The sequence below is a fragment of the Eriocheir sinensis genome, chromosome 37 (genome assembly GCF_024679095.1).
Source record: "Eriocheir sinensis breed Jianghai 21 chromosome 37, ASM2467909v1, whole genome shotgun sequence".
NCBI lineage: Eukaryota > Metazoa > Arthropoda > Malacostraca > Decapoda > Varunidae > Eriocheir > Eriocheir sinensis.
Window position 1 is genome coordinate 3000177 of NC_066545.1, and position 15000 is coordinate 3015176.

At 44.6% G+C, this 15000-nt stretch overlaps 1 protein-coding gene across 1 annotated transcript in view; it reads right to left on the bottom strand.

The window, feature by feature from the left end:
* The window catches only part of LOC127008066 (uncharacterized), a 115698-nt gene that overhangs the window by 11544 nt on the left and 89154 nt on the right, over nucleotides 1-15000 (bottom strand). The window contains exons 4-6 of the mRNA XM_050879605.1: nucleotides 12161-12333; nucleotides 9200-9278; nucleotides 3826-4059 (exon numbers count right to left, since the gene is read on the bottom strand). Of these exons, the coding sequence (XP_050735562.1) occupies nucleotides 3826-4059; nucleotides 9200-9278; nucleotides 12161-12333 (486 nt within the window). The remainder of the gene's footprint in view (nucleotides 1-3825; nucleotides 4060-9199; nucleotides 9279-12160; nucleotides 12334-15000) is intronic.

Here is a 15000-nt window from a genome sequence, read left to right on the forward strand (position 1 = left end):
CTCCTCCTCCCCCCCTCCTCACACGTTCTGTCAACACTTCCCCTTCCCCTTCCCCTCCCTTCCCCTTCCTCCCTCTCCGTCAACACTGTGGTCTTCCTCCTTCCTCCCCTTCTTCCCCTCACTTCCCCTCGTCCACGAACAGTCAACATACGTCTCTCTCTCTCTCTCTCTCTCTCCCATTTCCCCTCAGATACTTGTTACCAAAATCACGGTTTCCTATCTCTTCTCTCCCTTCTCCCCCCTTCCCTTTCCTCCCCTCACTTCCCCTCCTCTCCTCCTCATCAACACCTGTTTTTCCTCTGTTTTTCCCCTCTTTTACACCTCACTTGGTTATCTCTCCCCTCCCCTTTCTCCTCCTGTTCCTCCTCCTCCTCCTCCTCCTCCCCTCATTTCCCATTCTCTCCCCTCATCAAAAGCTTTTTCTTCATTGGCCATTTCCTTCTACATAAGCTTCTTGCATGCTCCTCCTCCTCCTCCTCCTCCTCCTTCACCTCCACCTCCTCCACCTCGTTCCTCTCTATTCCCTAACTCATAAAGCGATAGTCTTTCTCTCACTCCTCTAACTCCTTCTCCCTCCCTCCTTTTTTTCCGTTTATTCCCTTACTCCTTGTCCTCCCTCCCTTTTCCCCTTTTTTTTCTTTCCCTCCCCTTCATTCCCTCCAATCTATCCTTCATTTCTTCCCCTTCTTATTTATCCCTTACTCTTTCTCCTCCCTCCCTTTTCACCCTCTTCTTTCCCTCCCCTTTATTCCCTCCAATTCCTCCTCCATCTCTTCTTATGTATTCCCTTATTCCTCCTCCTTCTATTCCCTTCTTTTTAACATTTTTCTTTCTCTCCCCTTCATTACCTCCAATCCCTCCTCCGTCTCTTCTTATTTATTTCCTTTCTCCTTTTTTCCTCTCCTTCCTCACCTTCTCTCTCTCTCTTTCTCTCTCGCCCTTCATTCCCTCCAGTTCTCCTCTCTTCCCTTTCTCATTTATCCCTTTTCTCCTCCTCCTCCTCCTCCTCCTTAATCTTCTTCTCTTCTCCTAAAATATCTCCAATTCACCTTAAGCATTCTTCCCCTTTCCCCTCATTCCTCCCTCTTCCTCTTCCCTTTCCCCTTACTCCCCAAGGCTACACAATAATCTCCCCAACTTATCTACCTTTCACCCCTACCTCTTCCCCTCCCTTCCTCCCCTTTTCTTCCCCTTCCCCCTCCCCTATCACTTCCTTCTCACACCCTACTTTCCCTTATCTGGCCCTTCTTACTCTTCTCCCTCGTTCCCTTCCCTCTCTTCCCCTCTTTCCCCTTCCTCCAACGAGACACAACACGACTAAAAAAAAACAGGAAAGAAGGGGAGACGCAAAATATGAGAAGAATAAAAGGAGAGACGGAGGGAAAAATAGGGAACAGGGAGACAGACGATCGTAAAAGAGGGGAAATGGAGAAGGAGGGAATAGAAGAGGGGAAAAGAGGAGGGAAACGGAGAGGAAAGAAATAAAACGAGACGAGGAGAAAGAGAAAGATGAAATACGAGGAGAAAAAAAGAAAGATGGATGAACGCTATAAAATGGAGAGAGAGAGAGAGAGAGAGAGAGAGAGAGAGAGAGAGAGAGAGAGAGAGAGAGAGAGAGAGAGAGAGAGAGAGAGAGAGAGAGAGAGAGAGAGAGAGAGAGAGAGAGAGAGAGAGAGAGAGAGAGAGAGAGAGAGAGAGAGAGAGAGAGAGAGAGAGTGCAAAAAAATATTATATACTCTTAGAATACCGCAGCGGTGGTGTGGTGGAACAACCTCACTGCTGATGTGGACGTGACACAACTGTCCTCTCAGGAGATGAAGGTTGCTTCCCACAGATGGCTACATCTACACCCACCCTAAGAGCATCTTCGTATATATATTGTAAATAATTGTAATTGTACCTTAATAACAAATGTCATTTCGGCAGACGCTTTCAAATAGTTCCCAACCGGACGGAGGAACTTTAGCTTAGGGGATAAATAATACTGCCGTGTACCAATCTACAAAACATGTGTTTAAATAAAAAAAAAATGAATTTAACAAACCTAAAGAAAGAAAGGAAGAAAGGAAGAAAAAGAAATCTGAGACTGAATTAAAGAAACAAAGAAAACAATAAGAAAAATACAAAGAATGTTAACCTCTGAAAAAAAATAGAAAGAAAATTTAAATAGAAGGAACAAATAAATTAATGTAAACAATTATAATAAATGAAGCACAATGATGAAAACAAAATACTCTACCCCCCAAAAAGAAAACCTGTAAAAAAGTCAAGTAGAAATAAATAATAAAGAAAACAAGGAAAACGACATAAACAAAGACATGAAATTAAATGAAAAAAAAAAGAATGAAAACGGAAAATAAAGTAAAAACAAAAACAAACAAACAAAAAACAAGGCAAACAATAAAAATAAAAAAAAGCAAAATGAAATGAAGGAAAGAAAACATGGAGACCCGGAAAAAACGAAGTAAACAGAGAAAACGGTAAAAAATAAAATAAAAGGAAAGGAAAAGTGGAAAAAAATAAAATATAGACGATACAAGAAAACAAACACACACAAGTCAAAGGTTATAAACACACGAGTAATAGAGTTAAGTAGACAAACAGCGGCGCGGCGAGGCATTAGGAGCGGCACAAAAACAAGAGACAGGCGGACCCGCTGCGTAACACAGGTAATTAAATAACAATTGCCCAATAAATTTAATTACGATACAAAAACATCCCCTCACTTTTTACCCTTTCCCTCCCTCCCCCTCCCTTCCTTTCCCCTCCCTTCCTGTTCCTTCCCTTCCCCTCCCTGTTCCTTCCCTCCCCTCGCCTCCCCTCCTTTCCTGTTCCTTCCCTTCCGTTCCCCTCCCTGTTCCTTCCCTCCCCCTCCCCTCCCTTCCTGTTCCTTCCCTTCCCCACTCCTCTCTTCCCCTAGCCTTCCCTCCCCTCCCTCTCCTAGCCTTCCCTTAACTTTTTCAACTCGCTCCTCTCTCTCTCTCTCTCTCTTTTCCCCTCCCTTCCTTTCCTTTCTATTTCTTCACTTTTTCTCTTCACTCCACATCCTCTTTCTCCTTCCTCTCCTTGCCTCCCCTTTCTTTTTCTTCCTTTACTTCACCTCCTCTCTTCCTCTTCCCTCCTCCCCTTCACTTTCTTACGTTATCTCTCTCTCTCTCTCTCTCTCTCTCTCTCTCTCTCTCTCTCTCTCTCTCTCTCTCTCTCCTTGTTCCCTCCTTTTTTCCTTCCTTCATGTTTATCTTTTCTTCTCTCTCTTCTCTTTCCTTTCTTTACTTTTCCCTTCCCATTCCCACCCATCCACCAACCTCCCATCTCTTCCTTACACACCCCTCACCTTTCCCATTTCAATCTCCCCAACCCAACCCTTCCCACCCCATCACCTCTTCCCTACGCCCCCCAACTTTCCCATCTCCCTCACCCTTCCCTTCCCACCCATCCACCTCTCCTCACCTTTTCTCCCGTCACCCATCTATATCTCCTATCCCCCCTCTCGCCATTCAGCCACCCATTCCCACCCATCCGTTTCTCTTTCAACCCCCTCCCCACCTTGACATCTCAACTCACCCTTCCTCCCTCCTCCCCCCACCGCCACTATCCATCCCTCCACTGATCCTCCTTTTCCTCCCCTCACCCCATCAACACCCCTCACTCACTAACCCCTCCAATCACCCTCCTCCCTTCATATCCCCAACCCCTCCCATTCCCACTAATTTTCCCCTCACATCTAACTTTCTCACCCTTCCTCCCCTCACTTACCCTTTACCCTCTCATTCCCCTTTCCCCACTCCCTCTCCCTTCATTCCCCCACCCCCTTCTCCCACTCACCCTTGGTCAGCTTCATGGTGACGCTCCCCTCGTGGGCGGAAATGAGGCCCTGGCATGTGGCGTCGGCGCTCTGGGCGAGGCTCCAGGTCTGCGTGTTGCCCTGGTGGCGCGGGTGGTCGAAGATGAAGCAGCGGTAGCGGTCCTCGTCGGAGTTGATGTGGATGTGGTCCACCTTGCCCACCAGGTAGTGGTTCGAGCCCTCCTTCCACGCACCCAGGCACACCAGCTCCTCAACTGTGGGGGAGGAGGGGGAGTAAGGTTTAGCGTTGTGATGGGTTGTGTTGGGGTTAACATTCACTGTCTGTGTTGGGGTTCGAGTTGGGGTTTTGTGTTAGGAATAAGAGCGTGAAGAGTTAGCATTGAGGGTTTGTGTTGAAGGTTATAATTAGGGGGCCAGCATTCGGGCATAAACATTTGAGGGCTTGTATTGGGGGCTGGCATTTGGGACAGTAATAAGGGGAGCCATTAGGGAGTGAGGGTTTGGGAATAGGATTCGAGGATTCATATTTAGGGATTCGTATTTGGGATTCGTATTTTGGGTCAGAATTGGTAGAAGGGGAGAATATGTGAGGAAAGGGAGGGGAAATGAGGGGAGGGAAAATGAAGGGGAAGGAAAGAAATATAGAGGGTGAGGAAATTTTGGGGGTTCAACTGGGCATTTTGGGGTTAGCATTAGGAATAAGCATTTGGGGTTTGCATTTGGGAGTTTATGTTTCGGGTTAGCGCTTGGGCTCAGCAAATTGGGCTAGCATTTGAGGGTTTGTGTTGGGGAATATAGGACATAAAGTTAGTACTGGGGGTAAGAATTTAAGGTTAGAATTTGGGGTGAGAATTAAAGTTAGAATTTGGGGTTAAAATTAAGTGTTTAGGGTTCGGGGTTGTGTTGGGGATAAATAGCATGTTAAGTTAGCATTGGGGATTAGGTTAGGTTAGCACTGGGGTTTGTTAGCATTGGGAATTAGGTTAGGTTAGCATTGGGGTTTGTTTGGGGAAAAAGAGCGTCTAAAGTTGGGTTTGTAGGAGTAAGGAAAGGGAGGTGTAACAAAGGGGAGGTAAGGGGCTGTAAGGGGAGATAAAAATGTGAGGTAGTGGGAAGTGAGGGGAGATAAAAAAGGGGATATTGAGGGGAAAGTGTTGGTATATTAGTTTTGGTGGGAATAAAGACAATACTATTTTTCTTCTTCCTCCTCCTCCTCCTCCTCCTCCTCCTCCTCCTCTCCAGGGTGCGAGCGAGAGAGGGGAACGCAAGATATGGCTTTACTGATCGCTTTCTGAGGGGAAGAGAACACTGCCATTCTTTCCCCCTATGACCACAAAACAAAAAGGACGACAACAACAACTACTACTACTACTACTACTACTACTACTACTACTACTACTGCTGCTGCTGCTACTGCTACTACTACTTGTAAGAGCTAGTGAACGAAAAAAAAACAAAGATGGTGCTAGTGGTAAAAAATAAAGTTAAAGAAAGAAAATAGAAAAAAAATGTGACGGAAGGAAAGGGGAAAGAGGGGTAGGAAGGGAATAATTACAACAACAACAACAACGACAAAAAAGAAAATCCCAGTCTCTCTCTCGTATGCTTATATCTCTGATCCTTTCACGAGAGAGAGAGAGAGAGAGAGAGAGAGAGAGAGAGAGAGAGAGAGAGAGAGAGAGAGAGAGAGAGAGAGAGAGAGAGAGAGAGAGAGAGAGAGAGAGAATATATGAGGAAAGGGAGGGGAAATGAGGGGAGGGAAAATGAGGGGGAGGGAGAGAAATATAGAGGGGGAGGAAATTAGTAACTTAATTCAGAATCTCCTTCATTTAGAGGGGAAGGGGAGGGGAAGGAGGGAGGGAGAATAAGGGAAGGGGAGGAGGATGGGAAGGAGGAGGGAGAGAGATAAATAGAGGGAGAAAAATATTATGCGTCCATTTTTTCCCTCCCTGTTGTTTGGAGAATGGAATATATAGGGGAAACAGGGAAAGGGAAGGAAAGGGGAGGAAAAAAAGGGACAGGAAAAACAAGAAACGGAACGAAAGGGAAAGGAAAGGAAAGGAAATTCGGGATAGGAGGAAAACAAGGTAAAGATGGAAATGGAAGAAAAAGTAGGGACGGGAAAGGATAGAAGGATAAGGAGACAAGGTAAGGAAAGAAAGGCAAAGAAAAGGAAGGGAAAGGAAGAAAAGGCAGGGTAGGTAAGAAGAGGAGGGAGATGCACAGTAGGAAATGGAATAAGGAAAGGAAGGAAAGGGAAAGGAAGATGGGAGTAAATAGGAAGGGAAGAGAGAGAAAGAAACAGAAAGGGGAAGGGAAACAAGACAATGGAAGGGGAGGAAAGGGAATGAAGGAAGGAAATAGAAGGTGAGAAAGGAGAGAGAGAGAGAGAGAGAGAGAGAGAGAGAGAGAGAGAGAGAGAGAGAGAGAGAGAGAGAGAGAGAGAGAGAGAGAGAGAGAGAGAGAGAGAGAGAGAGAGAGTGTGAGAGAGAGAGAGAGAGAGAGAGAGAGAGAGAGAGAGAGAGAGAGAGAGAGAGAGAGAGAGAGAGAGAGAGAGAGAGAGAGAGAGAGAGAGAGAGAGAGAGAGAGAGAGAGAGAGAGAGAGAGAGAGAGAGAGAGAGAGAGAGAGAGAGAGAGAGAGAGAGAGAGAGAGAGAGAGAGAGAGAGAGAGAGAGAGAGAGAGAGAGAGGATCATCATGGAAAGAGGGGAAAGAAACCAACCCTATAATTCCCCTCTGACCCCTCACTAGCTCCATCCACAAGGCGGGGGAGGGGGGGGGAAGGGAGGGAGGGAGGGAGGGAGAAAGGGAGGAAAGGCTTATGAGGGGTGAAATGCAAACGGCTGGAGGGGAAGGGAGGGAAGAGAAGGTGAGGGGAGGAGAGGGGAGAGGAAAGGGAAGGAGAAATGTAGTGTAGGTGGTGAGGGTAAGAGAGGAGGAGGAGGAGGAGGAGGAGGAGGAGAGAGGGGAAAGAGGGAAATGACCAGGAATGATATTATTTTTTCCCCTTCTCTCTCTCTCCCACTTACTGTCTCTTTCACTTAAGTAGAAAGGAGACATACGACAACACTAACAACAGCAATAACAACAACACTATTCTCTCTTACAACAACTACAACAACTACTACTACTACTACTACTACTACTACTACTATCATCTTCCCTACTGGTTTTCTGTCTGCCCTGACTACTACAATTCCTGGGTTGCCATTCTGTTACTTTATTTTTCCATCTGTTATCAATTCTACGCATCATACAACCTGCCCGGGTCCATTTCGTATGATAAATAATCACTAAAATATATTCAACTTTAGTTTATTATCTAATCCTTCATGCTCGCTTCCCGTTCCTCCGTGTTATACTCAGAATCTGTCTCTAATTTATCTTAATGGGCTTCTTAACTCTCTCTGAGGTTGGTGTTCTCAGACGCTTTCGGCTCTCACATCAACTTTGTTTTTATTTACAGTAAAGGAAACAGCTTAAGGGCATATAAAAAGAAAACAATAATGAAAAAAAGCCCGAGAGTACAGAGGAGTGGCCAAAAGAGAGGTCAATTTCGGGAGGAGAGGTGTCCTGATACGCTCCACTTGAAAGTGTTCAAGTCGTAAGCAGGAGGAAATACAAATGAAGGAAGATTGTTCCAGAGTTTACCAGCGTGAAGGATGAAAGAGTGAAGATGCTGGTTAACTCTTGCATAAGAGATTTGAACATTATAGGAATGAGCTTGAGTAGAAAGTCGTGTGCAGCGGGGCCGCGGGTGAGGGGGAGGCATACAGTTAGCAAGTTTAGAAGAGCAGTCAGCGTGAAAACATCGACAGAAGATAGAACGAGATGCAACATGGCGGCGGAATTTAAGAGTAGAAATCTATCAGTGAGAGTAGTTAATGAGACGAAGAGCTTTAGACTACACTCTGTCCAGAAGAGCTGAGTGAGTGGAGCCCCCCCACACGTGAGATGCATACTCCATACGAGGACGGACAAGGCCCCTGTATATGGACAGCAGCTGTGCGTGGGAAAATAACTGGCGGAGACGATACAGAACTATTTCCAAACGTCTGAAAAGGAGATTAATAGAGGTCTAATGAGTGTTTGTTTACGCTCATAGCAGAGAAGAAGGGTCAAACAGCCCCCCATGTTCATAAAACTATCCCTGGAAAGGCTCACAGCCGCTACGAAAGCCTTGTCAAATGTGTGTGCATGAACGCCGAAATGTTAAGAATATGACCCCAAGTCTTTGTGCAGCGCCAAGATTCTGAACCGTACGTTAGGACCGGCGGAGCACATTGATTGCACAGCTTTCACCTCGGGGGGAGTGGCAGGCGGCTATTCACGACATACTGTGTTTACCAAATGCACTCCAGTCCATTCCTATTCTCTTTATGAACTATTTTTTCGCGGTCTGGCTTTGCGCTGGCTGTTCGTTTTGGATATATGTATTCCTCTACTCTGTCAGGCACTTCATTCTGGATCAATATTTGTTTTCCTGCCAGCTTATTTAACATTACCTTATTTTTCTCCATATTCAGACCTATTTTCAGACTTTCTTTGTGGAGTTTCTCGATCATTATTTATAAGTTTTCTCATAATGCCTCGATATGACTTACTGATATCAATACTATGCGATTCAAAGGATGTTAATTTATTCCCCGTCCATTCCGATTCTTTTGTCATACTACTATAAATTCTCAACTCTTCTAGGCAAGCCGTCAGTACTTCCGGATATATTGTGTTCCCTAGTCTAGCACTTTGAGGTCAGTGGGTGGCAAGCAGGTATGGTCGTCAGCGGGAACCAGAAAGTAATCAACAAACAATCAAGAGATAATCAGCAGGCGATCAGAGGATAACAAATATTAAAGCATCAAGGAAACAAGTAATCAAGCAAACAAATAAACAAAAATGTATCAAGTAATCATTAAACAAATAATAAGTAATCAAGTAAACAAAACGAACAAGTAATCATGGAATCAAGCAAACAAATAAGTAATCAAGTAAACAGAAAATCAACAAGCAATCAAGTAATGAAGTAAAATCAATCAGTAAACAAATAAAATCAATCAAGTAAACAGGAAATCAACAACAAGGCTTTTTTTTTATTATTGTTTTCTTTTTTTGTGTGCCCTTGAGCTGCCTCCTTTGTTGTAAAAAAAACAAAAAAAAACAAACAGGCAAACTGAAAATCAAAACGCAAATAAGAAAACAAGCAATGTGAAAATCAATAACTAGGTAGTCAGCAGAAGTCAGCAGGCCACCACCAAGAGGCAATCAACAGACACTCAGCAACTCAGCAGGTACATAAGTGAGAAGCAAGGCAAGCAATCACAGCACACCAAACACTCCGTCAGCACGTAGTCAGCACAAGCACACACACGCACAGTCAGCAGGGGTCAGCACTCACGGAATATCTCTGAGCCGGGCACGTCAGCGCAGGCTTGGTGGCGGAACAGCAAGCGGTAGTCCTCGGAGCAGGAGTCCACCTGGGCGGGAAGGGAAGGACAGGTGAGCAGGTGCGTCTCTCTCTCTCTCTCTCAAGAATGAAAAAAATAACTGAAACATGAGCAGCACAGTATTTTTTTATCACACGTCTTTTATTACTTCCAAATGGGATGAGAGGAAGGAAGGAGAACGAGTAGGAGGAGGAAAGGAGGAGGGAAAAGAGGGAAGAGGTGAAAGGGAGGAAAGGAGGAAGATATGAGAGGAAAGGTGAAAGGGAGGAAAAAGGAGAGGAGGGGAAGATAGGAGAGGTGATGGGGATGAAAGGGATAGGGAAGATGGGGAAGAGGGGAAAGGGAGAAAAGGGAGAGGTGGGGATGATAGGGGAGAGGGGAAGGGGAGAAAGGGTAGAGGAAGAAAATGGGGAGAGATATAATGAGAAAAGAGAGAGAGAGAGAGAGAGAGAGAGAGAGAGAGAGAGAGAGAGAGAGAGAGAGAGAGAGAGAGAGAGAGAGAGAGAGAGACAGAGAGAGAGACAGAGAGAGAGAGAGAGAGAGAGAGAGAGAGAGAGAGAGAGAGAGAGAGAGAGAGAGAGAGAGAGAGAGAGAGAGAGAGAGAGAGAGAGAGAGAGAGAGAGAGAGAGAGAGAGAGAGAGAGAGAGAGAGAGAGAGAGAGAGAGAGAGAGAGAGAGAGAGAGAGAGAGAGAGAGAGAGAGAGAGAGAGAGAGAGAGAGAGAGAGAGAGAGAGAGAGAGAGCGCGCTGATGGCCGCTTGCAGGTCGCCCCAGTGATTACAAGGGAGGAAATTATAACGAGGTTGGGGGTGTAGTAAAACCTCATTATAGCGAAACATAATGACCCTCTGGCCTTAAACATGAGGAAAATAGGCTGCTGTAATGGGTGGGGGGAGGGGGGGGTGATGGAGAGGAAGAGGGGGAGGGGGAGGGGGAGGGAAGGTGAAGGGTATGGTATGTCAGGTGGGCTTGAATATGAGTTTAAGGGGGGAGGGGGGAGGAGAGGGGAGGGGGGGTGATGGGGGTGGGGGAAGAGTGGAGGGGAAAGTTTAGGATGGGGAGGGGATGAGGGAGTGAAGGGAGGAAAAGGTTAATAAGATGTGATGGAGGTGAGAAGGGGGAAGGGGAGGTTGGGGTAGGGGAGGTGGTGGGGTGTAATGGGGAGGAAAGGGGGAGAAATGAGGGGTGATGGGTACGGAGGAGGCGGAGGGAAGGTTACGGAAGGGGAGATAAGAAGGTGTAAGGGGAGGGAGGGGGGGGAAGGTGAGAAGTGATGGGGAGAAAGGAATGGGGGTTATATATGTTAAGTGATGGAGGGTAAAGAAGGGGAGAGGTTGAGAAGAGATGAAGGGGGTTGTGAGGTGGGGAGAGAGGAAGGAAAGGGAAGGGAAGGGAAGGGAAGGGAAGGAAAGGGAAGGAAAGGGAACGGAAAGGGAAGGAACGGGAACGGAAAGGAAAGGAAAGGGAAGGAAAGGAATGGAAAGGGAAGGGAAGGGAAAGGGAATGGGTACTTTTAAGGGGAAGGGGGGTCAAGCAAGGTGTAGGAATAGAGATTTGCTGAAGGGAAGGGAAAGGAAAGGAAAGGAAGGAGAGATAGAGAAAAAAAAGAGAGATCGTAATGTGCTGAGGAAGGGAAAATGTGATGGGGGAATGGGATTATTATTATTATTATTATTATTATTATTATTATTATTAGTTATCATTATTTACTGTTTTTGAAGCATCTATCTTTTGGCTTTTGTTTAACTAAAATAAGTTTGTCGCTTAAAATGACGGACATCTCAGTTACTGCTAATGATGGCGATGATGACGGGAATGACGAGGAGGAGGAGGAGGAGGAGGAGGAGGAGGAGCCCATTGCATACTTATGAGAGTGCATGAGAGTATAATGAGATCGTTGCACACACACACACACACACACACACACACACACACACACACACACACACACACACACACACACACTTTCTCCTCTCCATTTTTACGTATTCTTGAAACACTCAATAATTCCCTTTCCTACTCTCCCCATTTCACCTCACACTTCCCTTTCTTCCCTTTTCCTCTTCTGCCCTTTTTGTAATACATCTGCAAAAAAAAATATCTTCCTTCCTTACTTCCATTATATCATTCCTTTTCCAACCCCCAATACAACAACCTTATACTTAATACTCTTCTAGCCCTCTATTTCCTCCTCTGAAACCACCCCATCACCCATATTAAGACGGAAGTACAGAAAGAGAGAATTACCTTACTACCCCATTCTTCAATCATTACTCTTTCACAACCTCCCACAAACACTTATTACTTACTCAAAAATCAACTCCCTAGAAACACACCCTTACTCCCTTTAAACATAGTGGATCAACATCTACCCAAATTGTCTGCCCTTCAACACGAAATCCCAACACTCCCTTCTCACTCCTTACCTCTGTTACTCCCTCCACCTTCCTACCACTCCCTACCTGCTCTCCCTACCACTCCTACCACTCTCGATCTCTCCCTACCATCTTCCGAACACTCCCTACCTCTTCTCCCTACCACTCCTAACACTCTCACTCTCTCCCTGCCAACTCCCTAACACTCCCTACCCCCTCTCCCTACCACTCCTACCACTCTCACTCTCTCCCTGCCAACTCCCTACAACTCTCCCTCACTCCCTAACAACTTCCCAACACACTCTACCTCTTTCCCTCATTCTTAAGTCTTTCCCTCACTCCCTACTTCTCTCCCTCACTCTCTACCTCTCTCCCTCATTCCCTACTAACTCCCTAACATTTACTATCTTTCTCCCTCACTCCCTACCTCTTCAATCTTTCACTCCCTTCATCCCATTCCACATCAACTCCCTACACTCCCTTCCCCTTCTGCGTCAACTCCCTCCCTCTCCCCTTCGTTCCCTTCTGCGTCAGCTCACCTGCGAGACTGGGTTGGAGCACTCGCCGTATCCCTTGGAGTAGGTGAAGGTGAGCGGGCCGTGGAAGGGGCAGGTGACCGGGTCGGCGTCGAGGCGGAACATCGTGTAGAGCATTGCGTCCCCCGTGATGGCCTGGCACAGCTTCCGGAGGTCCCGCGTGTTCTCACAGTACGCTGCAGGGGGAGAAGGAGAGGGTGAGAGGTGGTGACAGTGGGGTGTGAGGGGGAAGAATGGGGAGAAGGGTTGAGGGTAGAGATATAGGAGAATGTGGGACAGAGTGGGTGAGAGGGAGGAGTGGTGAGGGAGAGATGGAGGAAAAAGAGGGGAGAAAAGGGAGAGGTTGGAAAGAGATAGACTGGAAGATAGATAGATAGATAGAGAGAGAGAGAGAGAGAGAGAGAGAGAGAGAGAGAGAGAGAGAGAGAGAGAGAGAGAGAGAGAGAGAGAGAGAGAGAGAGAGAGAGAGAGAGAGAGAGAGAGAGAGAGAGAGAGAGAGAGAGAGAGAGAGTGTGGAAAAGTTAGTTCTATATTAACTGAGATTTCACAGCGTTTCTCTCCTCTCATTGTGTGTGTGTGTGTGTGTGTGTGTGTGTGTGTGTGTGTGTGTGTGTGTGTGTGTGTGTGTGTGTGTGTGTGTGTGTGTCCCGGGACGAAGGCGAAAAGTCAGGAAAAGTTACCAAGTTGAAAACACCACTAACACAATTAATAAAACTTCTCTCTCGTGTCGTGTTCCTTCCCTGGATTCGGTTCTCTTGTATTGCTTTTTTATGTTTTTTTTTTGTTTTTTTTCTTTCTTGTCCTTCCCTTTCCTGTTACTTGTATTCCTCGTTTTTTATATTTTTTTTTGTTCCTCTTCTTGTGTTGCTTTAAGTGATTCGGTTCTTGTGTTGCATTTTGTTTTGTTTTCTTTGTTTTTCCTTTCCTTTCTTTTCTCTTTTCTACTTTGTTTCTTCTTTTTTTAATTCCTTTTCTTTATCTGTTGTTGTGTTGTTTAAATCTCCTCAGTTTCGTTTGTGTTGCTTTCCGTTTTGTTTTTCTCTTTAATTCTTCCCTTTCCTGTTACTTCTATTCTTCGTTGTTATCCTTTTTTGTTATTCCTTTTCGCTTTTTTTTTATGTTGCTTAAAGTAATTGAGTTGCATTGAATTATTTGACACTTCCGATGCGTTGTGTTTCTTTGTATTACTTTGAGTTGCGTGGTAAATGAAGTTAGTGTTGCCTCCTTACGCTATTTAATTATTGGTCTTTTTATATAGCCTTGTTTTGCGATCTTGTGTTGCTGAATATTATCGTTTTGTGTTGAGTGAATATTTTTTTTCTGTTGCCTCCTGCTCTTCCTCCTCCTCCTCCTCCTAATCCTCCTCCTCTTCCTCCTCCTCTTCCTCCTCCTCTTCCTCAGTGTGTTGCAAGAGAGAAGAATCACACTCCGGGTCCAACACTGCGAACAAGCTAAAAATAGAGAGAAAGGGCGGCCTAAGGGTATATGTTTTTTTCTTTCTTTTTCCCCGTCTTGTCTGTCCTTGTCTACAGCGGCGGAAGTTCATAAAGGAAAAGGAAAGGAAAAGAGATAAAAAAAACAAAGAAAAGGCGAGGAGTGGAAAATTTTGGAAGGAAAATGAAAGATTGGGGGAAAGTAGAAGGGCTGGAACAGGTAGAAAAATATGCAAGGATGGAAAAGATAAAGTGGGAAAAGGGGAATGGGAAAGAAGGGAAGGATAGGGTAGGTAAAAATAACATAAGAAATGGATGAAAATACGAAAAAAAGTCAGAAAAAAGGAAAGAACACGGTAAAGAAAAGTAAAGCAATGTGAACGATAAAGAAGGAAAATAGGAACGAAGAAAAGGAAAAGAAAAGGAGTTAGCGAAAAGGGAAAAAAACGAAAAGAATGGTAAAAATTGAAAGGGAGGGAAAGTAAGGAAAAGAGAAACGAAGAAAGGAAAATAAAGCAAAAAAAAAAAAGAAGTTACCGAAGAAGGGGAAGTAAATGGAATGGGAAAGATAAAGAAGAAAAATGAAGGAAAAGGCGAAAGAAAGAAAGGAAGATAGAATAAGCAAACAAAAAAGAGAGAACCGAAGAAGAGAAATACAAGGAAGGGAAGGATAAGGAAGAAAAAAAGGACAAAAAAATACGGAAAGTAAAAAAAAGGAGACAAAGAAGGAAAATAAAGAGGAAAAAGAAACGGAAGATAAACTAAGAAGGGAGTGGGGAAATAGGGAGAGGAAACAATAAAAATGAAAAAGAAAAAGAGGAAAGCAGAGAAGAGGAAAAATGAGGACGAGAAGAAGAGGATTAAGCTTATGAAGACTCTTTTATCTTCTTTGATATTTCACTTTTTCCCCAGACTTTACTTTTTCTTTCCATCTTTTCTGGTCCTTTTTTTTTCTTTCCAGTGTACTGTGAAATTTGGCCTCGGGAAGATGATGCATGTTTTCTTTTGCGTTTATTTTTTCTTATTTCCTCCATTTCAATTTTGTCTCCATTTTCTTCGTTTTATTTCCATTTAGCTGTCTTGTTTTTCTTTACAGCTTTGTCTTCTCACTTTTCTATTTTGGTTTTGTCTTGTTTTCTTACCATTCACTTAGTTTTCTTTTTTTCAATATTTCAGTTTTGTCTTTTTATTGTTTAATTCTCTTTTTTTTTGAGTACACAAGACTTATTTACTCGACATCCTTAAACATTGCAGAGTTTGTCTTCTTAATTTTTCCTTCCTAAGTTGTAATTATAAATCTCCTTCTCAAGTTCTTTACTATTTCATAGTTTTTTCTCGGAACCTAAATATTGATGTGTGTGTGTGTGTGTGTGTGTGTGTGTGTGTGTGTGTGTGTGTGTGTGTGTGTGT